Consider the following 27463-nt stretch of genomic DNA (forward strand, 5'->3'; position numbering starts at 1 on the left):
GCTCAACCTGCCTATACTGATTATGTGGACAACTATTATGTTGTCCGCTTTGGAGATAACTCAGGCAGATTATGACTTAATTGATCCTAATGTGATGCCATCCACACTAAGTGTCACACTGGCAAATCCTTTGAGGTAGTTTACTTAATCCCATATTGCAGGTGAAAGCTATGAGCAAGGTAACACATGTTCACTCTCCCTATCGGTGGAGGGGAGAAATGCACCCATTAAGCATCCCTGACACTTCTGGAAATAGTTGTCCGTATAATACCACTTCTAGAGTGATTATGCTACCATACATACACACACACACACACAATCTGAAATACGTTTTTATGTACACAAATGAAAACACTGGAAGGGGAACAGCATACCTTTTCTTCCATTCCTTTTAGGATTAAATAATTTTTTTTAAAATGCAAATTGTCAACTTATTCAGAAGTATTCTTTTTAATTTCAGTTTAAACATAACAAAAAACTACCCTAAACACATAGGTAAATTTACTCCACCATTACTACTGTATATACGTAGCTAGCTTTGGTAATGGGGCATGTCACTTTATTAAGCATGTTCTAATGTATACTGCATACATGGAATGTATGGAATCTGCACTGAAATTCAGAAATGACCATAACAATACCTCAAACATGTTTTCGCCTTCTTCAGGAATTTACTTAACTGTTAATAATAAAATAGATTACTACAAAGGAAGAGTTATGCAGTCAAGTGTGCAGATGCTGATGGGAAATCAATTTTTAAATAGTTTCCAATTTACATATGGACAATCCCAAGTTGACCTTACGATTCTTCAAATTCGTGCCTGACGGTGTCGTATTCTGCAATGAAGTGCTTAAGTTCTTCAATACATCTCTCACCAATCTCGTGCAAATTCTGTCTCAAGGAAAACTGGATGGGTTTTTCTAATGCAGGGTCTTTTTCAATCAGCATTTTCACTACAGCACCAAAGGTTTCACAGTCCTGTCTGTACACCTAGAAATGATTTTTTTGAAATTCATGAAATACAGCAATATTAATGTATCCTCCACACTAAAGAACAGTAGGCTAACTGGTACAACAGACTTTCTCCAGAAAAGTACAGAACTTTATCTCAATTTCCAAAAACTGGCAGGTGTCATTCTGTGCCCTTTCCCCTTAAGGTAGGAGTAAATGGCTGGCGTTTCCCCAAACAGTACAACTTAATGATAAAATTAAAGTATTTCCCCATTACATACAGAAAATCACGGCATCAGACTAAAACCCAAGAGACTGCTTTTTAATTTTCAAAGACCTGAGAAAACAAAAGCCAAACATCTAGCCTTGAAAAAAACAAAACTAGGTGTCAGCATCAGACAGGCCAGCAGCTTAACTTCTAAAGACAGAAAAGGGCTCCCAAAGAGTGTCATAGTTTGGTGGGAGTGATTATGCTACCATACATCTAGTTACCTAGGGCCCACATCTAGTTACCTAGGGCCCAGCAAAAAAAAGGCAAATACTGATAAGTTGCACGGAGAAAGAGACCAGCAACCACTGAAGAGATCAGAAATGGTGAGATATGTCCTATAGCTGTTTCCAGTCTGCAACCCTGCAACTGTATTTTGAACTAACAAGTTTCCAAACTTGGAGAAGTCATGATGTACAACACATTGCAATAGCTTAATATGAAGGTTTCCAGATCATGCACAAACCTGTACCCAGGAGCAGCTGATTAAGTCCATGGCACAGAAGCTGCTTAGGCCTCCTGTGACAAGTTGTATCTCAGCACCCGGGCTGCAAACTTGATCCTTCAGAAGGAATGCAAATACATCTCTCTGGCCAGATAAACACACAATCAAACTCTGGGTGGTCAGGATTTAGTTTGTTTATTGGCCTTCATCCTGTCTGTTTGCTTCACTACTTGTCCATTTCCAGAAACACCACATCTCAACTATCCCACCTGCTTACTATTGAGGCACACAACAGAATTTGAATATGTAAAATGGGAATGCATGCAAACTAACTGTATTTAGTACAGCAGTTGAATTTATTTGACCTGGTTAAAAAAAAATAAAGAGAACACAGTTCTGCAGAAACTGCAGGCCGAATGGAAGGTGATTTCAGATTAAGAACATGCTACGTCCAACTTTCAAAACATCTATAAAGACTGGTCGTACAAGTTATATAAATAGCTGTATGAAGTTTGCAGCTAATTAACTGTATTACACACAAATAAAAGGTGCCTAGCCACAAAATGTTGCAATGTGCCCTGACACTGCCTAAAAACTCAAATGTTAGTCCCTGCTCTTTGCACACAGTTTCCTCCCTATTTTAGTACATGTAAAAAAAAGTGTGAGACAATGGAGTACAAGGTTTCTTCTGTATGTAACTTGAGTGCTGGATTTGTTTGGGGAAAACTGATATTTGCTGCAAACTGAGAGATGTGGAAGACAGGGATTAGGAATCCAAACCAGCCTCTGCTTCAGTTTCTCCTGACTTGCAATATTTAACTCTGGTCTAGACAATATCTCCTGACTTGCAATATTTAACTCTGGTCTCTGGTGCCCTGCCTGCTCCAAGCTACTCTCAGCTCAAGCTGAAATGTGGAGGTCTGAAACATTGAGGGCAAAAGTAATGAATAACTGCAGGGTGGTTGGTAAGCCCAGGGGTGGACAGACTTCAGGCTTCTGGGATCTACAAAGATCTAATTAGAGCTGGCTCTACAAGGCAAGTCATGGCTGTTTTTAAGTTTCGATTTCTCCGCTGATTCTACTAAGATCCACCAACAGGAGCCTGGCGGAAAATACAAAACACTTTGAATTAAAGAATTCAGAGCCTGAACAGTGCAGTGTTCAGTGACAAGACAGCTTCACAGATATCATAAACTTGACCACCTCAGCCAGGGAAACAGGAAGGATAGCACACCAATAGCAGCCCTAATCTCTCTCTCTGGCCCAATACTAGGCATAGGCCTTCCATCCCAGCCCAGAAGAGAGGGGTTTCCTGGCAAGACACAATCATACCTTTGCTTTGTGCTACACCAAGTACCTGGCTAGGTCAAATCTACTCTGCCCAGGTCATCCACCTAAGTTTTGGTAATACACCTTGCATGCACAAAAGTGTTTTACGCTACCACGAAGCAATCCTTGAGCCTACAGTTTAAAATGTTGATTAAACCGCTTCCAGTGATTTTCAAAAGGGCAAACAGCTTTACTCAAAACATTTCAAAATACAACTAGGGAGTAATAAACTTTTGACTGCAGGAAGGACCCCACCCTTCAATGGTTTATTTTAAAAGTAGCAAACTGACCAACGCCGTTTCCTAGTAAAATTTGCTTCTCTGTGAAAACAGGAAGGGTGTCGTTTATCTACAAAAATTGTTTGCTTAGTATTGATTTGATAGCTAGAAACGCATTAATGATTCTGGTTTCAAGTTTAAAGCCCCCTCACAGGAAGAAAATTTAATTTAGACTTCTTATAAAGGAGAACAAAGGTTAAGTGAGGGTGGGGTTTATTGTGCTTTTATGGAAACAAAAGCAGCCCATTTTTAGCAGACATGGAGAAATGCAATTTGCTGCTGACAACATATATTCATTCTAGCACGTATTTATGAGGTCTGCCACTACACGTATGCCATAGAGACTGACAATGATTAGCTCTTAATATACTCTGTATTTTTCCTTCCTCATTTCACACACTCTTGACTCCACTTTAGGTGGCAAGCCACCACAAACACCAGATTTGAACTAAAAAGAGCAAAATACAAATGCAATGTTTGTGAAAGCTAGTCATTACTAATTTTCTGTAATGGACTGCATCATTTCCTTAATTCTGAAGCATTTAAGGATTCAGAATAGGCACCTGCATATGCTGAACAGTCTGGACTGGGCTGGACAAGAACTGGGCTGGAAGAGTATCATCTTATTGTTCTAGAAGCGTAAATATCTGAGGTTTGCAGCTTCACTCCTATGATAAAGAGATTACTGTATAGACACTGTGAGAAGTTTCTGGTCTTTGTAGCTTTGGAATAGAAACAGTTTCCCCCAAAATTAATAGAAGCAATAACATCCAGCCATTTACATTCTTAGCTAGCAAAACTATGGAGCAAAACTATGAAATAAAATTTTGTCCAGCAAATGCGCATTGAAGAAAATCAGGAATATTGGAAAAGCTTAGTTTATAGAGTGGAGTAGACTAGACCCAAAATACATTGATTGAAAAGCAACTTTGAATCAAACACAGATTTCTTTTTTGTCCATATTCTTTAATGTGAATGGAAATATTTTAAATTCATTTTATCAATGAAACTACTGAAAATATTAAGTAATAGGAGTAGCCTTCAGACCCTGTTGTGCAAGTATTCCCTATGAATGAAGCAGCACATTCTCAAGAATGATCATTTTCATCGCAGTCTAAAAAAGGAGGTGGCTTCCAAGCAGCTGCTGCCGCAGCTTCACAAAAACAATGAACACTCTGATCTAGATCTACATTGCTTTATTCTGTAGCTTACTGTAAGTGCATCTGCACCAAATCTACGCTTAACTTTAAAACTCTCATTAGCTTGCTATGCTGCAAAAAGCCTGATCTGACGGCTGACAATCTGCTTTATTTTAAAAGATAAAATACCAGCTGGCAGAAACACAGAAGCACATGGCAGCACCCATGTTTGCCCCATTACAGTGACTCATTTAGTCATTTAAAATATATATATATATTAACCCTGAGACTTGCCTTCATGCAAGTTTTAAAGTACTTGCAGCCACCATGAAAGTCTTTTTAAAAAGGATTTTTTCTTCTTATGGATTTTCAGGATTCCATCCTAAATAAACTTAATAATGAAATAAACAATAATTACAAAGAATCAGAGAACAACAACTACCAGAGGTGAGGTTTACCTGTTCAATCTCCTTTGTCTTTGCTGCAATTGCCTTGGAACGACTAACATGTGGGCTGTCTTCAAACAATTCATTATTGTCTGGTATGCTGGCGACAGTTTCTTCGTGGCGTTCTGCATATAACGGTTCTGAGGATGCAGCCTTTAAGAAAGGTACAGTAATTTTATGCAGTTAATGTACAATCTGTGTAAGGGCAGGAATGAGAGAATAAGGAAAACAGGTACCGTATTTTTCGCTCTATAAGACGCACCAGACCACAAGACGCACCTAGTTTTTGGAGGAGGAAAACAAGAAAAAAAATATTCTGAATCTCAGAAGCCAGAACAGCAAGAGGGATCACGACGCACTGAAAATAGCAATCCCTCTTGCTGTTCTGGCTTCTGGGATAGCTGTGCAGCCTGCATTCGCTCCATAAGATGCAAACACATTTCCCCTTACTTTTTAGGAGGGAAAAAGTGAGTCTTATACAGCAAATAATACGGTAATTGAAATTCCTTTACTGCAGAAAAGAAACAAGAATTTCAAAGTGTGAAACTGCTGAATCAGAACTATCAAAAAGTCTGACTCACTATTCAGGCAATGGTTTCCAGACCCAAATTTGCAGAACAGTGTGATTCCCAAAGGTAGTTATAGTATAAAGTTGGCAAATTAAGCCACTTAACTTAGGTCTATTAATTTCAATGGCTCTTTTCTGAGTAGAACTTACTTGAATACTGGTTACATGGCTCTGCTATCAGACCAGTTTGGAGTTTTGCTCAGTTACAGTGGCAAATTATTGTTTTTAACTTACTTCATAATCTGAAATTTCAGGTACGCTGCTTGTGTCTGTCTTCTCCGCTTTTTCAGCTGCCCACCTACTTGCAGCCTCTGCAAGCTCCTTTTCTGACAAGCGGCTACTTTTGTCCAAGGCCTGGTGAGAAAAAAGAAACCCCAGAGTCAGTGGCAGAGAGCAGGTGGGGGTGGGGCTGGCACATGTCCTGGGGGCGTGGCATGTGTCCTGGGGGTGGGGCATGCCGCCTGCAGGAGCGTGGCGCCCAGTGCGGGTGGGGGACAGCCACGATGGTACCCTACCGGGATTGTGCTGCCAGGGGCTGTGTGCTCCCCCCGGCACTCCTCTTCCTCCGCCAGTGCCCAGAGTGTGGCTGTTAATGTAACAAACCTGCTGTATCTGGAATTGGGTGTGGAGAGGGGCAGCAAAACAGGACACAGACCATAAAAAGCAAGTCTCGGGTAAGAGACATTGATATCTGCTGTTTCTAGGGACTTTCCTCTTTGTGAGACTTTTGCGGGTGTGCGGAGAATTTGTTTGGATCCTGGGTGAGAACCCAGAAGGTGAGAGGGTGTGTCAGAAGGAAGATAAATATATGTAATAATAATACATCCACATCAAATGCACTTAAATACACAGAGAAACTTAAAAAGGCAGTTTTAAAGAACCAATACCTGCAAAACGCTACTATTACAAAAACTAGCTTCTATATTAACACTCGAAAAAATAAAAATAAAAGGAAATTTACAGCTGAAGGGACTCTGTGAATGATACAAAAGGTCCAATTTTTCAGAGATAAAATGATACTTTTCAAGGACAACCCATGAGCAATAAATTAAATGTAACATACCAAATAATGGTTCAGAGTTGACATTGTATTCCCAATCTCCTGAATAGTTAAGAGCTCAGGAGCATCCAACTGGCTTGCATGTGCCTTCCCCTTATTACTCCTAATAATAATAATTTTATTATTTATACCTCACCCATCTGGCAGGGTTTCCCCAGCCACTCTTGGGCGGCTTTCTGCAAAATATAAAAACATATTGCTGACTATGGTTAATGCCAGCAAGTTGCCTTCATAACCAGAATTTGACACCAGTTTTGGAAGCTGGTTTCAAATTCACATTAAGAGGGCAATCTCGGATAGCAAGATAAAGATGTAAAACAAACCAATGAAGGGAAGGACAAGAGTACAGGAGACATGAGAGGGACTAGGCCTCCTGCATGATCCATCTACTTATCATGTTTAGGAGACTGAGAACAGTACATTTTATTTATTTCAAAATGTATAAACTGCATTTACAGAATGGCTGATTGAGGTAGAGAAATAATATATATATATATAAACCCCAATAATAAAAACACTATTTAAAACATAAAAACCAGCAAAAATTTTAAAATGGCAGAGAGAAAGGGGGGGGGGGAAGGACTGAGGAAGACTTGGAAGAAAAGAAAATGTTTTCAACAACTAGTGAAATATTAAGCCTGCTTCATTTCATTTATGACTCACTTCCGATGAAACATCCTAAAGCAACGGAACAATAAAAAACATCAGCAATAAAAACAATTTCAAATCCAACAGACTTGGATAAAAATCTCCACTTAAGACGGTTTGTTGAGGCCCTCTCAATAAAAAATGCAGCAATCAGCTGGGTATAAAATGGGCGAGATTATATTTTAGCTATCCTTGTCCCAGGTTGTAGAGGACTTTTGCCAACGCTTTGAACTTAAAACCACTGCAAAAAGGATAGGACCATGAAGAGAGCTTAATCAAACTTTTGAACATCTGCTAAGACCTGTGAAGGAATTCACCCTCCCTTAGCACAACCAACAAACTTACACCTTGAGAATCCACACTATAGAGTTGTAGAAATATGAACTTTAAAAGACAAAAACAAATGCAGGTCTCTCTAGTATTTGAAAAAATTTAAAACAAAGAGGCCAGGATGTAACGGAGACTTCCTGAATTTAATTTACTATCTTTTACTACTGAAGTCTACTAATGAATTCACCTTTGAAGGTGGCCCTGCTGCTGTTGCTGAGGGAGAGACATCTCTTGACGTTTTCAAGGACTGAGAGGCGCTTTTCTCTTTACCTAAATGGACAACAACATAAGTGTTTTATTAGTCATATGAAGAAATGCATTTGAAAATGAAACTGTTACATAGCTGCTTAATGGCAGTGGGTTCTGTTTGAGTTATATGGTGGATTATTACTGTCTCTCCTTCCTCAGTAAAAACCTGAAATGGACTTTTCTCCATTCAAGCCCAATTATCAGATTTTGGGGTGAGGTGAGGACAAAACTTTGGACCTCCACAGACTTAAATCATCTAAAATACTGAAGACTTGTATTGTTAATGCACATGACTGTTCCTTTATTTTTAAAATAAACGTATGGTAAATTAATATTTCTGAATCACCTTTTCACCAGCTGGGTAATACTAGACCCACTTACGTGTGAGTAAACCTTATTGAATTTGGTGAGACTTGCATCTGGGTAAACCAGCAGAGGAGTTTACTTTTAGGCATGCAAAGCAATTTCAATGTAAACCCAAAGCAAATGAAGGATCTCAAAATCTCCCTTACTTGAGGCTTCCCGACTTTGAATGCTTTCCTGTGATCACCTCTTCTGCTATCAAGCGATTCTTTAATGCATTCCACTGCCTTTATAAATCACATGATCACACATAATAAAATACTAGCAAAATTGGTTGGTTCGATCTGCATAAACCCAAATGATGTATAGACATGTACTTTTATCCTATGCAGTTTTTGCACAGGAGTCAGACGTCACTCATACAATGGGACTTCATCTTCCTCACCTTCCCGCTGCAGTCCCCCATGCACCAGCCCAAAATCTGTTCTAGAGAAAGGAGGTGATATGTGATCTCTGCATCAGAAGAGGCGAGGGGAGGCAATTTTCGGCAGTTTCTCCTTGTGCTGACCATGCACTAGCCCAAAATTTGCTGAAAGGAGTTTGAGCAGCCTTTGTAATGATATAATACATGGCAACTGCAGAAGAAAGGTGGAACTGGGCAAAAATCAACTCCTGCCTTCTTTTGGACTCATAGAAACTTGTGGAGCAAAGAGCCTTCTCAAAAAGTGCAGGGATGCAACTAACTACAAACCTTAGAGCGAGGAGCTGAATTCCCTCAAGCACTTAGCATTGCGACCTTGTAAATAGCGGAAGTCAGTGCCAGCTCACTAATATTAGTTTCCATCCATCCTCTATTACCTTGTTGAGAAATATTTCTTTTAGGTAAAGATGACATACTTCTGCTATGCTGGGACTGGTGGTAGGCATAGGCTTTGCTTCTGTCGGGAGAGTAACTTCTGCTGCTGACGCTGGACCCAGATCTGCTGTGGGGGGAATCCCGTCTGCTGACCGGTGATTCCCTGAAGTAAGGAGAATCTCTCTTATGCGGGGATCGATCTCTCGCATAGTGAGGATAGACGGGTTTCCGGCGCATGCCGTCTCTTAGGTCCCTTTCAAAGTCCCATAAAAAGAAATTAAAATTACTTAATAAATGTCAAAATTCTAGGAGCACATAACTAAATATCTGAAGCAAGCACCCATCTTCTATTGAATCTTTCCTCCGAGACAAATCAGTTTATTAATAACAATAATAATAATAAATTTTATTTATACTCCGCCCTCCCCAGCCAAGACCAGGCTCAGGGCGGCTAACACCAGATATAAAACAATTGATTAAGATACAACTTAAAAACAAGATTAAAGACAACATTAAAATGCAGCCTCATTTCAATAGAAACTCAAATCAAAAACTTTTTGGGGATGAAAACGTCAAATCTTCACCAAGGCCAACTATTCAGACTGGTCCTACATGGGACAGAAAAAAGCCAGGGAAGTCCCCAAATAGGAGTTCCATCACAGAAGGATAAAGGGAAAAGGAAAGAGGGGGAGGGAAACATGTTGATTCCAAGCCAAAGGCCAGGCAGAACGACTCTGTCTTACAGGCCCTGCGGAAAGAAATCAGATCCTGCAGGGCCCTGGTCTCATGAGACAGAGCGTTCCACCAGGCCGGAGCCAGTGTTGAAAAGGCCCTGGCCCTGGTTGAGGCTAATCTGACTTCCTTAGGGCCCGGGACCTCTAGGGTATTGCTATTTAAGGTCCTCCGCGGGGCATACCGGGAGAGGCGGTCCTGTAGGTACGAGGGTCCTAGGCCGTGAAGGGCTTTAAAGTATTTAGTATTATCCGAGAAGGAAAAGCATCGGTGTAAAATACATGGTGATTGTTGCCAACTTGGATGGCATTAGAAGAGGATTAGATACATTTGTGGGAGGTAGGGCTACCAATGGTGATTAGGAATGATGGCTATGCTCAGCCTCCACTGTCAAGAGGTAGTGTGTCTCTGCATATCAGTTGCTGGGGAAAACAAGTGGGGAGCATGTTGCACTCAGGTCCGGCTAGTGGGCTTCCCCGTGGCATCTGATTGGCCACTGTGAGAACAGGAGGGTCAGATCCAGCAGAGCTCTTCATCCAACTTCCTCTAATGTCTTATACATCTCTACTTGTGATTTTCTTCAGCTGAAAATTATCCTCAGGGAGCCAAGAGGCTGATTCAAGTGCAGTGCGCAGAGCGAAGACATACTGTGCAGAAGACAGGATGAACACTCTGAATGGGCAGCCTGAGACGTAAATACGCTGTATTGTTTTTAATATTTGGTTGGAAGCCGCCCAGAGTGGCTGGGGAAACCCAGCCACATGGGTGGGGTATAAATAATAAATTATTATTATTTGGTAGATCACATCTTCTCCATATTCACTTTACCTTTCTAAGGATAAATAGCAACCTTCATTGGATTGCAATGAATGATGGTCCTATTCAGAGCAGACCGACTGAAATTAATGGACACAACTAACTTAGGTTTATTAATTTCAAAGCCAGGGACGTGGGTTGTGCTGTGGTCTAAGCCACTGAGCCTCTTGGGCTTGCCAATCGGAAGGTCGGCAGTTTGAATCCCCGCAACCGAGTGAGTTCCTGTTGCTCTGTCCCAGCTCCTGCCAACCTAGCAGTTTGAAAGTGCACCAGTGCAAGTAGATAAATAGGTACCGCTGCGGCAGGAAGCTAAACGGTGTTTCCATGCGCTCTGGGACTTGTCACGGTGTTCCGTTGCGCCAGAAGCAGTTTAGTCATGCTGGTTACATGTCCTGGAAAGCTGTCTGTGGACAAACACTGGTTCCCTTGGCCTGAAGCGAGATAAGCACTGCAACCCCATAGTCACCTTTGACTGGACTTAACTGTCCACGAGTCCTTTACCTTTTTACCTTTACCTTATTAATTTCAACAGGTCTATTCAGAGTAGAACGTAGCGGGATACAGCCCTTGATCTGTCATAGCTGCAAATCTTTCCTTTCAAACTCACGGATATTTTCACATTCTCAAGTTGAAATAGACATTCATCTTCTCATATGGCTAAACTGACAACATCCAAAGGGAGATCAACATTTGGCATAGGTTGGTGTAGCCTTGTTGGTTTCCAATAGGGCAGTCTAATGTATCCCTCCTAGAAATAAGGTACCTTGGGAAGAAACATGAAATTTTCATATCTTATAAGCTATAACTCTCACCATCCCTAAGCTAGCAGAACCAGCGGTCAGGGATGATGGCAGCTGTAGTTCTCCAACAGCTGGAGACTCAAGTTTGGGAAACACTAGTTTGGATCGATGATCATTAAAAAAAAGATTGTGAAAACAAAATTCCATCAAAAGATCCAACAGCCAAAAGTTGGGGTGTACTTGGGCAATAACTCAACCGTACAGGAAAAAACTGCATTAAAAACCAGAGTCAAGTTTCAAACCGTGAAGATTCACATAAAGTTTAGAAGTGTGGAAACCAACACCAACTAGATCTAGATTAGGAATGTCCATGGACCAGCCAGGAAATACATTCAAGTGACCTGAAACTTTTTCACATCTTCAGTGGGCTTTTACAACCGTTATATTGCCATGCAATAAAAGGGAGATATTTAAAGCAAACTGAAACATGGGTTATTTTATTGCTTCACTTCAGTCTCTTTGTAAGTTTGTGCTTTAAGTGTATGATCCACAGAGAGTCACATGTAGATGCAGCAGTTAAATTAATGGTAAATGGGGGGAAAGAGCCCTCTAGTGTACACTTTGCAGAGCGCCTTCAACGCTGAAAGCAAGCATTAGGCTCTTGGGAGGAATGCAATGAACAGTCTGCACCACTAATACAAAAATAAGTGTGGCAGTATCTATCAATTTCAGTTTCAGGTATGCATGCACTTCCCAACGTGCTCTTAAGGACCTGAAAGACTGGTCACTATTTTGCAACATTTTGGTTGCATCCAATGGCTGCATTCTCTTGCTGCCAAGACAGCGGTAGGGAGACAAAGTGAAGTCTCCTCCCATCCGTCCATTTTCTTCCAGCATCCTCCTGTCCCTTGCTCATAGGAGCGTTTTCTTCACACTTCCATGCGTTATCGCTTCTGTCTTTTGTCTTCACCTCCTTAGAATCTTGGTTTTATTTCCTACTGAACTAATTTCTCACTTTCCTCAAGAGGAAATTGCCTACGAACCTTCCACACAGTCTGTTTCATTCTCTCACAAGAGTTATAAGGTGTCGATGAGAGCCATATGCGTTATCTCAGATACCACAAACAACTCTTAGCATATGAGAAATCTGGTTGGCAAACAAACAACAACAAAAAAATGGTTAAAGGGGCAAGCATCAATTAGCAAAGGAAGCTTGGCATTAAAAAAAGGCAACTAAGCTCTTGGAGCAAATAGTTGGGACCTAGGTTTCAGAACATCAATAAACTCATTTTATGACAAAGCTCAAGCCCTCGTCACATGCTTGCTCTAATAAGTAAAGCGGAATGGAATGCCAGCAAGCTGGCCAAAGCAGAATCAATACAAGACAACGATGGTCCCACTTTCTAGGAAGCAACTTCCACTGTGTTCAAATAGGACCTACTTCTGAGTAAACACACTTGGGACTGCATTTTAAGTTACTGGCAAGGTGGGAATAGCTTTACTTAGATGTTCAACATCCCCTTAGCTGCTTAAATTTACAGGCTTGTGGTGCTGAATGTGTTGTTCTTTCTCTCATTCCACAAAGAGGGTTTGTGTTTCCCAGAGCCAATGCTCTGGAAGCTGTGACAGTCTCTTGAAAGAAGTCACTTGGATCTCCAAAAGTTTGCTCACTCTCTTGTTTTTTCAGCTGCTGATGGCGGCAGCGAAGAAAACGATCCCTTTTGTGCTACTTTTAAATGCACTGCATTAAAACATTCTACATTAACAAGTTTTTTTTTTGTTATGAAGCACTTAATGTAGCAGCAGTAGCATGCCAAATTCTAAATAAAAGCACCTAATAGAATCTAATATTCTCTCTCCCCCCAAAAAACTTCCAGTGTGAATTTCAACTTTGCAGATATGTCCATCTTTAGGATTGCAAAACTGAGTCAACCATGGAATAGGAATACTAAACAATATGCCTATTTCTTCAGTTCTAGCCTTCAAACATAAAAATACTATTAGTGGCCTTGGATTAATAAAGAACAGAATTCATATCTTGTACTGTTAATAGCGATATTAAATGGCTTCTCACCAGCTAAACACTGCCAAAATAAAATCTATATAAGCTAGCTCTTTGCCTAAAAACAAAACAGAAAAACCACATCAAGGAATCCAGAAAACACAAAAAGAGGAGAACTAACTGCTTATAGCCTCTTACTCCATTGCTAACAAAGCAAGCCTTCATGCAATCACATCTTTTAAGAGCAAGGTCATGGAATAGACCCAGGGAATGCATCCAGACATTGTGACAGTATGGGAAAGATGGAAAGGAAGCGCTGGCTTCCTAAGCACCAAAACCATTTTTGGCATTCACGTTTGCAACACACACACACAAAAACTCCTTTCTCTCACAAGGTTTCAGACGTAAAAGCACTTCTCCAAGACTTGTTTAAACTGTTCATCTGATGAGAGAGCAGGCCAATCCGCATGCCAATAAATCACACAATGGCATTTATTAGCCACCCTTTCCCCGAAGATCCTAATCAGCTCCATCCCAATTTCTCCCTGCTAAGAGCATACAGTACTTTGCTTTTACAGAAGTAAATAAAATGCACCTGGAATGAGTGACCCTCATCTGAACTCATGATGTGTTGGCGAGGGGGGGGGGAGAGATTATCCTTACGAATGAAAAATATAGTAGTCAAAACTGAGGAAGCTTCACTGTTCACATGAAGCAGCAGAAATGCATCAGGTTTACGGAATCTTAAGTATAACTTGACAGACACTGATTCAAAGTTAGTCTGTATTTATTGATTTGATCCTGTTATCAAGGGAAGCTCAAATTTAATATTTATTCTGTTTGGCCATTGGAGGTCACTACTGCACTTCAAACACTGTTTACCATTTGATCCAGTTTTAAGTTAGAAAAGACGAAGATTTAAAGTGCATGCCATTTTTTCCCTTTAAACACTCAAGTCTATGACATTTAATGAAGTGGCAGGTATTAGGAAATAGATAATGATGTTAAGTCCTTAAAGTTTTGATGCATTGTTTTGATCACCTGTAAGTCCACAAGACAGAAAAGCAAACAGGGGTATGGACATCCGATTAAGTTCAAGAGGTATCCAATACAGTCATGGATACAATTGTATCTGGAATGAACTTAGAAGCAAACCAAATCCCCCTACCAATGCAGTTTCTTACAACTAATTTCTTCAGATAAGCAATAAAACCTATTAAATGTTTGTCAGATTGTTAAATTTCAATACTGCACTAATCTGAACATCAGAAGGCAGTTTATAATATAAAAATACCAAAATACATAACACTAAGAAACGAAAACAATACTCCCTACAGTTTAACAGGCCATGTTTACAAACGAAATGATGCTTAATGTCACTTCAGGGTAATTCTAATTAATTCATACCTCTCATACAATTTCAACGTAAATGTCAAAAATCTGTAACTCTAACAAAAATACATGGGGAAAAATCAGGAATCAAAGGTAGCTGGGGAAAACATTTATATACCAAGAAAGACCACAACATTCTACAGATGTGGAAGCAATAGAAAACTTTTACCATTTTTTTTAGATTGAAGCAATTAGGAAGGCAGATGAAATCAGAAATTCGAATTTGAACGCTACTGTTATTCTACTGGGAAACCTAAGAGAGAAGACTTTAAAAAGAAAGAACTATGGTGACAGAAAGAATATACTGATGGCAGCATAAGTTTATTAATTATCTGCATAGTAAAACAATATACAAATACTGGTAAAGCTGTTGTGGAGATTCTAAAATTGGACACAGAATGAAAAATATTGCTATTACTTTAGAGCAGTTTTTATTTAAACACCAATAACTGTTCATATTCTCTAGAATATGTATAATAAATGTTTTTGTTTCTTCTTTTGAGTAAATAGTTCATTTCTTTTTCTGTTTTTTAAAGCATGATCATGAGCAATGGATGTTTGTTGTACGGAATGTTCTTCTTATTTTAAATATATATGATATTGATGCATTTTAGTAAAATTATGATCGATATATTTCTTCCTTAATTTTTCAGCAATCCTAACAGCATCCATTTCAACATGGGGCTCACAGGCAGCCACTTCTACCTACCCTCAACACACACATTGATGCAGATACTTAGATTAAAACTGACAGAACAGAATTGCCCCTCTGTCAGTCAATCACTGCCCTCCACAGGTTGAAGTCTGAACTACAAACCAAACACACTTGGACGATCTGCAGATAAAAATAGCATGCCACACTCACTGAAATCTCTTGGCAAGCTATGAAAACAAAGTGAAGTTTTATCTACGCACAGATTTGATCGAAGCTGTGGCCCTCTCACGGTTGTTCCGCTGCACTTCCTGCCCAATGGCCATGAGCCACTCTGCCAAGTGCTTTGCTGAAATCAAGATAAATTACATCCACAGCACTCCAATAATCCACTCAGCTAGGAACCCAATAAAATAAAAGACGTCCTGGCAACAAATTCATGCTGCCATCAACTAATCACTACACTGGGATCAAAATGCTTACAAACTGATTTATAATTTATTCTAGTATCTCTGGACTTGGAAGTCAATGGTTAGTTACCCATTGTCAAAGATGTCTCAAGGACAATAGACAGCAGTCCCGAGAGTACATCTGCAAGTTCCACTAGAATAATAGAACTGTAGAGTCGGAAAGGACCCTGGGAAGCATTCAGCTTGACCCTCTGCAATGCAGGGATATGCAGTCGTCCCACCATATGGGAATCGAACCTACAACTCTGGTATTATCAGCACCATGCTCTAAGCAACTGGGAATCCTAGAACTTGAACTCATTTAAGGCAGATAGGTAGGTATTACCTGACAAACCTTGAACTACAGCCCTGATTTCTCACCTGTTCACACCGGCTTATAGGAGATCCCCCTTTCTCTTTGTACCTGTTAAGATTTCACCATCCTTACACAAGAGCAGCTTGCTGGATCAGGCCAATGGCCCAACTAGTCCAGCATCCACTTCTCAAGAATGGCCAACCAGATGCCTGTGGGAAACCTGCAAGCACTCCTGTGGCTTCCAGCAATGGATATAATGCCATTCCAATAATATCGTTACTGAGCGGAAGAACTACCGTTTCCTTCCCCTCCCTTTGAACATACCTCTAAAACCCATTTTAATGCTTTTACCAACTCTTGCAGCCATAGCTGGCATGCATAGCTTTCAGAATCAAGGTTCCAGGCAGCATAAGAGCTTATGCATTCATAGGTCCTAGAGCCCGATGAATTAGGTGACACGGTAGGTAGGTATTTTACTATGCCATGGCACCCAGGCCATATTGCACCACACGGGGGAGGGGGCGGTGTTCAATCTTATCTGGTCCTCCCCATCATCCGCTATGCAGAGTCCAATCAAGTACAGTAGCAACAGGAGCAATACAGTTATTTCGCCCATCAGATTAAAAGTTTCCATCCTATCCAAACAAACATTGGATTTAGGTGCCGGAAAGCTCTGTGGCTAGGAAGCAAATATCAAAAATAGCTCTCACAACTGATGCATGGCACACCAACAATCAAAATAATAATAAAAAAATACTATCAAAGACACAGAAACATGGGTACAATTCAAGGTATTTAGCGATAAAGACGTTTCAGGAACTTATAGCTTCATTGAAGAACAGTATGAACACTACCACCCTTACTTTAAAGTGCCAATGAGATGATAGATAGATAGATAGATAGATGATAGATAGAAACAGAAGATAGATAGATAGATAGATAGATAGATAGATAGATAGAGATAGATAGATAGATAGATAGATAGATAGATAGATAGATAGATAGATGATAGATGATAGATGATAGATAGATAGATAGATATAGATATAGATATTTGCAGACCTGGCATTCAAATTGCTAGGCACAAATTGATCTTTAATATCAACAAAATAATTCTAAAAAATTCAGAAGTGTATGCAATTAAAACACAATTATTTTATGTTAAAAACACAGTTACCTATAATCAGGCTGACGACTAGCAGGATGGTCGTCCCTTTGCCATCTATATCCAGGATCATCCTATAAAAGTGAAATTGTACAATGCAAAATTGAGTATAATGCAAGATACAGTTTGAAGAATTAAAACTTCATCAGTCTTCTACCTTACCTTAAACACAATCCACATAGTAGTAGGGCACTCAATTTCACCACACCTCTCACAAATATTTGGAGCAGTTCTTTGCTGAGAATCTTTCTCCACAATATATAAAACACTACAGGTCTTCCACAGACACTGAAGTTACTAAGTATTATGAAACCAAAATTATTTCCCCCAAAGGGGCAAGGAGCAGAATGCACCGATCAAATGTTAAATCCAGAGATTAGATCTTAATTTGCATGTTGCTTATGACCTTGTTTCATTAGGCACACAGAATGATAGACTGATGAGACCGAGACAATACTTCTACAACAGTAATACCCATCCTCCAAACAAGGTGCCCTGGAACTATGAAAATCCATTATAGAAACGAGCAAAAATGAGGCTAGATTTGATGCACCATTTAAAAGGTAACCTAGTGTGTTACATTTTAGGAAATAGAATCAAAGCATTGTGGTTGCTTTCCTATTGTGATTACATAACAAGTTTCATTGTGGTTGAGGTGCAAATTCAAGTATCATTTCTTTGAGCCGGATAATTTAAGATAGAAGCCCAAAAAACCCATCAGGAGCATGCAATTTCCAGCTGTGTGCCATGAGGGGCAAAAACTTAACTTACCATTCTGTGTGGTGGTCCACTCCTTCTTTCGTGGGCAAAACCGCGGCCTTCTCCGTAATCTCTATAGCCAACAGGAGCATGACTATATTCATATCTACTGTAGCTTCCTTCCCCAGGTCTCTCTGGAAGTGGTGGTTTCTTGTTTGCAAAGTTGACTTCTCGAGCATAGTCTTCCTAAAAAAGTGAAATGGTGTTTTATTTCTAAGCCACTTCAGGGGAGTGAGAGCCCACCCAAGGCAACTCACAGGGATTTCCACTTTTTCTCCTCCTCCTCACGCACGTACACACACACACACACACACACACACACCTCTGATCAGGATAAAGAGTAGTTATGCCAAAATAGCCCAGTTTCTTCCACCATTCTATTAAGATTTTACCACTACTTAATTATAGTTGCCTTCCCATATTTAGGGCAATGTCTAATTATATCTATCTGCTTGCACAACGGAAATCCACTGGGAAAATAAGACTTCCAGTGTCACCTCTTCCCCCTTCTGCCTTCCCAGTACCATCCAAAATCTACTCTAGAGGGTGAAGGACTCTCCAGAGCAGAGTGGATTTTGAGGGCACGGGGGACGTTGTGGGCAGATTTAGGAGAACCTCACTGCTCACATGATACAGGAACTCACACCCTGAGATCTAAAATTACACACTTCTTCCATTATGTTTCCTTTTCAATAATTCAAAGTTACTATATACTTCTTCTGTTTGTTTGTTTGTTTGTTTGTTTGTTTGTTTAGTTTAGTTTACTGCCCTTCCTCCGAAGATACATGAGAACACAAAATAGATAATAAAACAAAATCAAATCAATTACCACCACAAACACATTTAAAAGACCACAGAATGTTAATCAGCCAAAGGCCTGGTTATACAGAAATGTTTTCGCTTGGCGCCTAAAGATATGTAATGAAGGCACCAGGCGAGTCTCCCTGGGGAGAGGTGTCCACAAACAGGGAGCCACCACAGGAAAGGCTCGTTCTCGTGTTGCCACCCTCCAGACCTTGCATGGGGGAAGCACACAAAGAAGGACTTCAGATGATGATTGCAAGGTTTGAGTTGGTTCATATAGGGAGAGGCAGTCCTTGAAGTATTGCGGTTCTGATACACTAAAGGTTTTATAATTCAAAACCAGCACTTTGAATTGGGCCTGGAAACCGACTGGCAGCCAGTGCAGTGGAGCCAGGTTCAGTATAATATGTTCCAACTGACTTGCCCCAATTAGCAGCCTGGTCACCAAATTCTGCACCAGCTGAAGTTTCCGAACAGTCTTAAGAGGCAGCCCTATGTATAACACATTGCAGTAATCTAATCTAAAGGTTACAAGAGCACAGACCACAGAAGTTAAAGTTATTCCTGCCCAGATAGGGGTACAGATGGCTCACCAGCTGAAGCTGATGGAAGGCACTTCATCCTTTGGAATTGTTTTTCTAAAAGAAGTGCAAAATTTGGCAAACTAATAAAATATATTGGGTTGGATCCAGAATTGTGCTCACCGAGATTATGCTGGCAGTAGAGGAAGCAGGCAGAGAGAAAACTATCACAAATTTGTTTTCCCCTCTGCAAATTCCTGAAAACCTGCTCTTTTGAACACTGTGCAAAGTAGGCTAATACATGAAAATGCTCTCCCCATCTTTCATTCAGAGGTGAGCATCTGCTTGATTCCAATTCCCTCTGCAAACTGAAGAGCTCTTACAGTTTTCAGAGGAGGAAATCTGGACCCAATCCTTTGGTAATACACATTTTACATTTTTACTGTGAATGGTTTTTCTAAGCTTTTCAAAACTAGTATAACTTCTGCCTTAAAGGAAGTTGGGGAATAGAAATTAGAAAACACATGACATCTAATTTTTATATTGATAGCAAAGATAGATATCCATCCACTATTCTGTGTATGGAAAATATTCAGGATTACATAAAGTTGAACTTAGCAATAATTCTGTGCATTTCTTGTACAGTGGAACCTTGGTTCCAGAACGGCTTAGTTGCAGAACAAATCGGCTCCTGAAGTGTTCTGGTTTGTGAATGTTTTTAGGAAGCCGAACGTTCGACACAGCTTCCGCTTGAGTGCAAGAACCTCCTGCAGCCAACTGGAAGCCGTGCCTTGGTTTTCGAACAGTTTCGGGAGTCGAATGGACTCCTGGAATGGATTAAGTTTGAGAACCAAGGTACCACTGTATTGGAAACATAAAACCATTTAAAGGACCAAAAGCAGAACCCTCAAAATCACTTAATAATTATTGAAATGCACTGATCCTTAGCTAAAAAAATGCTTTTGTAAACTATTACTGTCATCATAGAGTAACTGTTGGTCAAAGAGCAGTTCTGCCAATTTTTACATCCTACTGCTGCTTAGCTATTAAAACAAAAAAAAACTGACTGACTAGATATATGTCGTTCAATCTCATCCAATCTCCAGCCCGTTGAAAATGAGAAGAGCACTCTGACTCCTGTAAAAGGAATTAAGAAGCATCACATACCAGAAGAAAATTCACCCTTACCTACTTTGATTTATTTTCCCCTAATGTGTTGCAATTATATAGTCTCCACAAAATTCCCACTCCAGCTACTGCTGATGGGACAGCTTAGGTTTATGTACCCTCCCCTATGTATAAGAAGGAGGGAGAGACTGAAGCCAGAAGCCGCTCTTCTAGGTATGGGTCTTTCTATGCTGTTCACCCCTGGCCAAGTGTCACAACATGCAGATATATTGGACGGTTTCAGAGGAACCTTAGTGCCCAGTTCTCCCAGAGTAACACACCTGACAAAGAAGAGTGCTCAAATGGTAGTTACCAGTTTGTCTTGGTAATGACAAACAGTGCCATATGTGAAAGCCAGAAAAAGGTGCACAAAAGTAAAACCATCAAGATTTACCACAAGCCAGCTTAAAAACTTAAAAAGAATGACAACCTAGTTACTAATACCTGGTGTTCTACGCTGTCAAATACTTTCGTCAAACACTGCAAATGAAAAAAATTAGAAAGTTTTCTTTTTAAAAAATCCCATTTGTTATCACTAAGGCTTAAAGGAATTCATATATTTAGGATATTTCTATACCACGTTTTCAACAACAGTTCTCAAAATGGGAATTCTAGGAATTGTAATTCTCGGAATTATAACATATAAACAATGATAAAACAGGAAATTGAAGCAACATGTAAATAACTAAATGATTTGAGAGGCATCCTGTAGATGGAATTACGAAGGCAGGGTGCCACAACCAGGAGGTCTTACATCAGAGGTCAAATGTTCTTGAACACGGACATCTATAGATGACCTCATGGCATGGACAGATGTCAGAACAGACACTCCTTTGTTCAGCTAGATAAGCCATGTAGGACATTAAAAAGGAAGAACCACCACTTTGAATTGTCTTTGGAAATGGGCTGGGATTTGCTTAACAATGCCCTTTTTAATTTAATTTTAATTTCTTCATAGATGAAATTAATACTGAACAGTTTTGACATTTTATTCAAGTCTAAGATATAGTATGTCAAAACTGTATCTTGACTGGGGGCAAAACATGGAAATATTCTAAGTTTCCATTGCTGCTCCAATTTCTCTCCCTATAAAGGCCAATTCTGATATTACTTTTTTTCTACACAGATAAAGATGTAACTGGGGAGGCAAGCGAGGTCTAAAGGCAGGAGTCTTTGAACCATCCAAATGTTCAAGTCTGCCATATAAAACTGGCAAGGTTCCTAAACCATCACACAGGTGTTTTTTTAATCAGACTTGTATTCTTACCCAACCTTTGCATCTAAGATATTCTATGATTTGCTCCCTTGCGTTACATAGCCATTTTACATTTAAGGCACCAGAGAAAACCAACTCAGAAATGGACTGCGTAGTACTGAACTATTTCAGAACTCTATTGATCCAATATGAGTTCTGCAGCTATGCTAGGCTGTATTTGTCCTCAGGACAGGACTGGTAAAAGACCTCTGCTTCTGCAAAGGATTTGAGCCTGGGGAGCAAAAATACTCATGAGTCATTTCATGGAAATCAGTGGGATTTATTTCTGAATGGACTTGCCGAGGACTGGGATGCAAATGTGATTTTAATTGGCTTTTTGAAGAGCCAATATCTACTCTCTGAATTCTTCAATCCAATATGGCAAACCAGGTTTTCAAAGAGAAAGGTAATGTTGATTTTGTAAACTGCTTACAGGATTTCAAGTGGTATATAAATTTTGTTAAATAAAAATTGCTTTATGTTTAAGTTTTTACAACTCCCAATAATTCTCTCTCACACATACACACACACACACACACATATATACGAAAGCAAATATATATATATATATATATATATATATATATATATACACTTTACAATGTTGCCTTTTACTGTCTCAATTGTAAACTTCTCAGTTCACATCCTGTCTTCCAGGTTACAAACGTATCATTAAAAAAGTGGGGTGTGAAGAAAGATTCACAGACCAGCAAATAGCGGGAGAACCTATGCGCAAAGAGCGCATTATTAGGTGGCAGCTTCAATACCATTTGAAAGTCTCACAATGCCCAACACGGGTATTTGGGAATGAATTTAACAAAAGCTCTGATCTAGCAATTTGCCCCCAAAACAATTCATTTGTGCCTACTATTAACATCCACCGAAAGGTAGACTGAGGTAGAGAAGGTAAAGTATTCCCCAGTGATCCAATACAGCCCAATAAAGGCCATTTTACCTAAAACCTAGTGTCCCCATGTGGTACCCTCAGTCACCTCCTTTGGCGCCTTTCTTTCTTTCTATGGTGGGGGATTGGCTGCCTCCTGTTTTTGATGGCAAGTTGTGAGAATTAAAAGTTTAAATAAATATTTTGTGGTGCTCGCGACAGTTTCTAAGATTTCCAAATGTGCCCCTGAGCCCTAAAAGGGGGCTCCTGCATTAAATTAACCCATGACTACTGAATTTCCAAATATCTGGGGAAAAATTACACTGAACTGCCATCAAGATTCCTATTCCAATTTTCATAACATCATTCTATATAACCCTGCTTGAGTTTGACTCACATCCCCTGGTTACATGTTCGGTGTCTTTAATAGAAATCCTCAGTGCATAGTCCAAGATAAAAGATTTGGGAAAAGGAAACGATAAAGACAAAGAACTATGAGCAGGAAATACGTAATGCAGATTAATGGCACTATACTTACATCAGGACGTGGAGGAAGCCGCTCTCGTGGAAGTCTATCATAATCATATCGTTCATCAGACCACACATCATCTCTTCTGTATGCCACTAAAGATAAAGATTTTATTACCTAAAGTCAAAACTTGGGTGATGGTACAAGTACCTGAATGCGTCTTCTACTTTTCATGAGATACATTGTCATATACTGGGAAAACCCAAGATTCTAATACACCAAGTTGACACTTATTTATCTGGAAGCGTCAACTGATTTCAATAAAACTTTCCCAATGCCATTAGCATTTTAAAAAATCATTTGCCTGTAAATATTCAACAGTATACCTCAAGGATTCTTTTTTGACATGATTTGGTGGTGCAGAATTTTAAGACAATTTATATATTTGAAATATGCCAATTTTTCATTTTACACATAATTAACTCAAAGCTTCTTTGGCCTGGTTTGCATAGCACATTAAATTATAGCTCAAAACAAACTATGATTTAATGTGAATGAGCAGAGTGCTAGTGTATGCTCCTCAAAAGTTCTCACACGGCTCCTCTCCTGCTGCTGCTATAGATGAAAACAAGCCAGATTCTGGCTTGGCGGTTACTTCCCCTAAGAAGCTAGACTTTGGTTTGTTTCCTCCTTGGTGCAGCAGTGGCAAGGACACAAGCTTAAGACTTGTTGGACTCCACTAAAAGTGTCATGAGGCAAAGAGGGAGCTTGTAAAACTAAAGCCTACTCACATACTATAATACTAAAGCATGGCCTGCTATTTGCACAAGCCATAATTTTCTCATTTATAACATAAATGCAAACTAGGATTTGTCAAAGGTGTGAAAGATGAGGGCAAGCAATTATCTGTGCCTTGGAGAACTGATAATAATCCTTGGGGTATATCTGCATTTTCCTGCAATGTGACTAATCAGTATGCTCTCATGGAACAAGTGGGCCGGTTTTAATTCATAAATAGCTAAATTAAATTGGACTCACCAAATGTAACTAGAAAAGTTGGCACGCGACAACCTCCCTATCTAAATTATTACCTGCTATTCAGTCTATGGGAGATAAACTCCAAGGGTCAAATAACTTCACCTGTTTTTAAAGTGTTATTATACACTACACAAGGCTTGTTCATTTTCTCTGCAATGACTCAATTACCTTTACCTTTTGATAAGCTGTCAGTAGGCTTTAAACCCACTCTTAAGCTGTCCTGTAGAACTACTGTTGTACCTGTTGTATGCATTCTTGTAGTAAAACACTGAATCAAAGCTCACTGACTGAACTTTCAGCCTTGTGGCTAGTCCAAATCTAGCTGTATTGTCCAGGTTGGCACTACCATATGGGAAAAGAGAGAAGACGGCATGAAAAAGCCAAACAATTATTTAGGTTTGTTCATTATTATGGCTTATCTCATCTTAATTTCAATGCTTAGAGTGAAATTCTAATATTACATTTCCAATTGTGTTCACTGCTCTTCTATTTCAGCACACATAGGTGATTTAAATAATTTCAGAACATCGTACAGGCAATTCCCCACTTGTGCATGTTTCCGCTGACACACATGTCAAAAGGGAACAGGGAGAGCAGAACAAGGGGAATCCTAGTTTGCAATGTCCCAGTGATGCACGCCTAGAACAGAACCCCCATGCAAGTGGGACATTGCCCTGTAATTACATAGGTTTTATTCAAAGCACCTGTGAGAAGAGTTCTCAATCCCTGCTAAAGAAAGGCGAGAGGAAGTCAGTTTTCACTCACTTATCTTTTAAACCAAAGGCTTTCTCCCAAGGGCTTGGGGTCTTCTGAAACATGTGGGTGGTTCACAAGAGAGGCAGAACTGGTTAAATTTACCTCCTTTCTGTGAGTAGATGCCCCAACTGGATCATAGGCCCTTGAATTCACAGAAGGACTTCTTCCTTCCATGGATTCACCTTCGTTTGAATCCAGCCACATAAACTTTTTGACCTGGTGCGCATAATAATTTATGTAATGATTAAAGCACATCTGACCAAATACTACATACACCTGACATGTAAGATGATTGATCGGGTAAATAGATATTATATTCACTTGAAAATTCTAAGTGACCTATTGCGTCATTATATTTACTAAGGTTGTTACATATTTTACACAGAAGAGCACTATTTAACTCATTTTTTGATGGCTAATACATCAATTCAGTTAACAGATGAGAGCACACATGTTTATGTTTGGGTATGATTTAATTTTACTTAACACATTTTTAAGAGGCCGTGGGTTGAATCCAATGCTATCTGTATGCGAGTAGAATGGATTTCCATTGACATAACAGATCTTCCCCTTCCTCTTCTCCCCTGCACCCCCAGAATCTGTCCAGGATGGTCCCCAACTCTTCACTTAACATTAGCAGAATTTTAAAAAATCTGAAACGCACAATTATAGCTTTTATTTTTTAAAAAAAACTTTTTGCCCACTGTGTAAAATAAAGAGCTTTGTTATCAGAACTAATTTTAGTTCAACAGACATAGCATTTGAAATCACTTACTTTTGTTCTTTCTTCAACAATGTTTTAAATCCCAATAAATTCGTTCCTGTGTATTTTAAAAACAAATGTAAAGGGGGAATGAATCTATCTCAATTAAAAGCAAAATAACATTAAGTTGGGGCCAAAGAACTATGAACATGAAGACAGTTGTGCAAGGGGACTCTTCCACTCTCCCTTACCTTCTCCAGTACTTCTGAAAATCTACTACTGACAGTTAGGAGACAGAACCCTCCAGTACCAGTAGGGATACCGTTTCTAATATGGTGCCTGCTTCAGCACATATACCAGCACATATATACCATTTAGAACCAAGATTTGGTTCTAAAATCTGTACAAGCCAAAAAACAATTTCATTTCCAGAATTCCTCAAAAGTAATTCTGTACGGTCATCTATCTCTTGGAGTCAGTTTCCCGGAATTTGAAGAGCTGCTGTTGGGGGTGGGTGGACAATAACGCTGATTACCCCATGCAGGAAAAGAAGACATCTGAGGAGCAGAGCCCTTTGGTCAGTAGTATTACTCCCCTAATAGTAACATGACACATATAAAAATGAGATGGTTGTGTCAATAAAAGCTCCAAGAGAATAGGCTCGTACAAGGGCGAGGAGGCTGAGGTATGCAGGAAAAGGGCGAGGAGGCTGAGGTATGCAGGTATGTGTGTCTCGCACACACAAAGCGGAAGCCAAAGGCTGGAAGCCAGTATGCTGGCTCCATGAAGCAGAGTATCATGAGAAGTTAATGCATGCATGTTCATCTATTTTACCTCTGGTTCCTGATCTGTGTGTGGATTCCCTTAGTTAGATGGGGCAAGGGCTTGTGGATGGTCCACATTTATTATCCAACACAAACAAGAAATTGTGTTTAATTTACAACAAGCGTGTCCAGTTTGCAGCAAGGCAGAAAAGGAGGAGGATGGCAACTGGAAGCAACTTGGGCTCTGTTAAGTGTAACGCAGCTCTCCCCTCTTCCACTTCTGTTGTCCTATGCAAGACACGTTTCATGTATTTTTGCTGGAAGCTGCCCAGAGTGGCTGGGGAAACCCAGCCAGATGGGCGGCTTATAAATTTTAAAAAAATCATTACTATTATTGCAACTCTGCACAGACGCGACTGCAACAGAAGTTCACCGGGTGGAACATTTCTCAACCCTTCGACGTCTCATCGAAATTTCTAGGCAGCGGGTTCCTGTTAGAGAGACCCAGGAACGGAATCAGCAGCAAAGGAACTCAACGTGCAGCCGGCGTGTTTTTCAAAGACGTGCTGCTAGTAGACGTGTAGTACTGCGCCCCTGACACCACGTCTGAGAGAGGGACGCGTGAATCCCCTCGCCCAAAGGCGGCTCCCGAAGTGCCACGCTGCCGCAAGAGGAAATCCCATTCCCCTCAGCGGGGCTTCCTTCCGAGGACACGTGCGCAGGGCTGCGGCCGACTGGCTCAAGGCTATAACCTCAGCCGAACTGGCACTTGCCTCCAGAGGCGCCCTTAGCCCCGCCGGGCCAACGGACCGGGCGAAAACCGAAGGCATCATCCAGGAGTGACCTCCGAGAGATCCCCAAGAGCCGGGCAATGCCGTTCTGCGCGTGCGCCACCCAAAAAAGGAGGCCGGCCATGGGGAATTGGGAGGGGGGGTTCCTTTTCTCTCTCTCCCCCCTACCCCTCACCCACCCTCGGTCCATAATCCCTTGTACCGTACCAACCAACTCACCCGCCGCCAGTCAAGACCGCCACAACACGGAGCTTGTCCCTAACCCACTTCCGGTGCGTACGGTGACGTCACCGGAAACGCGCGTCCATTGCGCGTCCCTCCGACGCCCGTCCCAAACCGAGAAGTTTACCATAGAGAGCCCTGCCAATAGACCTCCCGCAATAGAGCTTTGCCAACGGGAGCGGCCATAGAGTTGTGG

At 40.4% G+C, this 27463-nt stretch overlaps 1 protein-coding gene across 23 annotated transcripts; it reads right to left on the reverse strand.

Annotated features, from left to right (window-relative positions):
• Positions 1 to 319: 319 nt before the first annotated feature.
• PPHLN1 (periphilin 1) lies at positions 320 to 27402 on the reverse strand. 23 transcript variants are annotated; one of them, XM_083699405.1, is made up of 13 exons: positions 27265 to 27402; positions 25563 to 25608; positions 24272 to 24373; positions 23063 to 23148; positions 20831 to 20866; positions 20291 to 20356; positions 17907 to 18080; positions 17148 to 17209; positions 8874 to 9124; positions 7651 to 7733; positions 5660 to 5779; positions 4870 to 5010; positions 320 to 991 (listed from the first exon to the last, which is right to left on the reverse strand). In XM_083699405.1, the coding sequence occupies exons 3-13, from the start codon at positions 24282 to 24284 to the stop codon at positions 800 to 802; spliced, it is 1224 nt and encodes a 407-aa protein (XP_083555531.1). In that variant the 5' UTR covers positions 24285 to 24373; positions 25563 to 25608; positions 27265 to 27402; the 3' UTR covers positions 320 to 799. The 23 variants fall into 23 exon arrangements, with proteins under 23 accessions (XP_083555531.1, XP_083555514.1, XP_083555530.1 ...); XM_083699388.1 differs by having other exon boundaries at positions 8874 to 9034; positions 24206 to 24373; positions 27265 to 27318; XM_083699404.1 differs by having other exon boundaries at positions 8913 to 9124; positions 24206 to 24373; positions 27265 to 27311.
• Between the last annotated feature and the right edge of the window lie 61 nt (positions 27403 to 27463).

This window comes from Podarcis gaigeae (genome assembly GCF_964106915.1).
Source record: "Podarcis gaigeae genome assembly, chromosome: 10".
Classification (NCBI taxonomy): Eukaryota; Metazoa; Chordata; class Lepidosauria; order Squamata; family Lacertidae; genus Podarcis; species Podarcis gaigeae.

Bases quoted from the DNA above. Each gene is read 5' to 3' on its own strand.
- PPHLN1 (XM_083699386.1), bottom strand. From the start codon at position 24,284: ATGCATACAACAGGTACAACAGTAGTTCTACAGGACAGCTTAAGAGTG. The intron at 23,149-24,205 runs GTAAAGGTAATT...CTTTATCTTTAG, and splicing joins TACTGACAGCTTATCAAAAG to TGGCATACAGAAGAGATGAT. The intron at 20,357-20,830 runs GTATTAGTAACT...TTCCTTTTACAG, and splicing joins TTGACAGCGTAGAACACCAG to GAGTCAGAGTGCTCTTCTCA.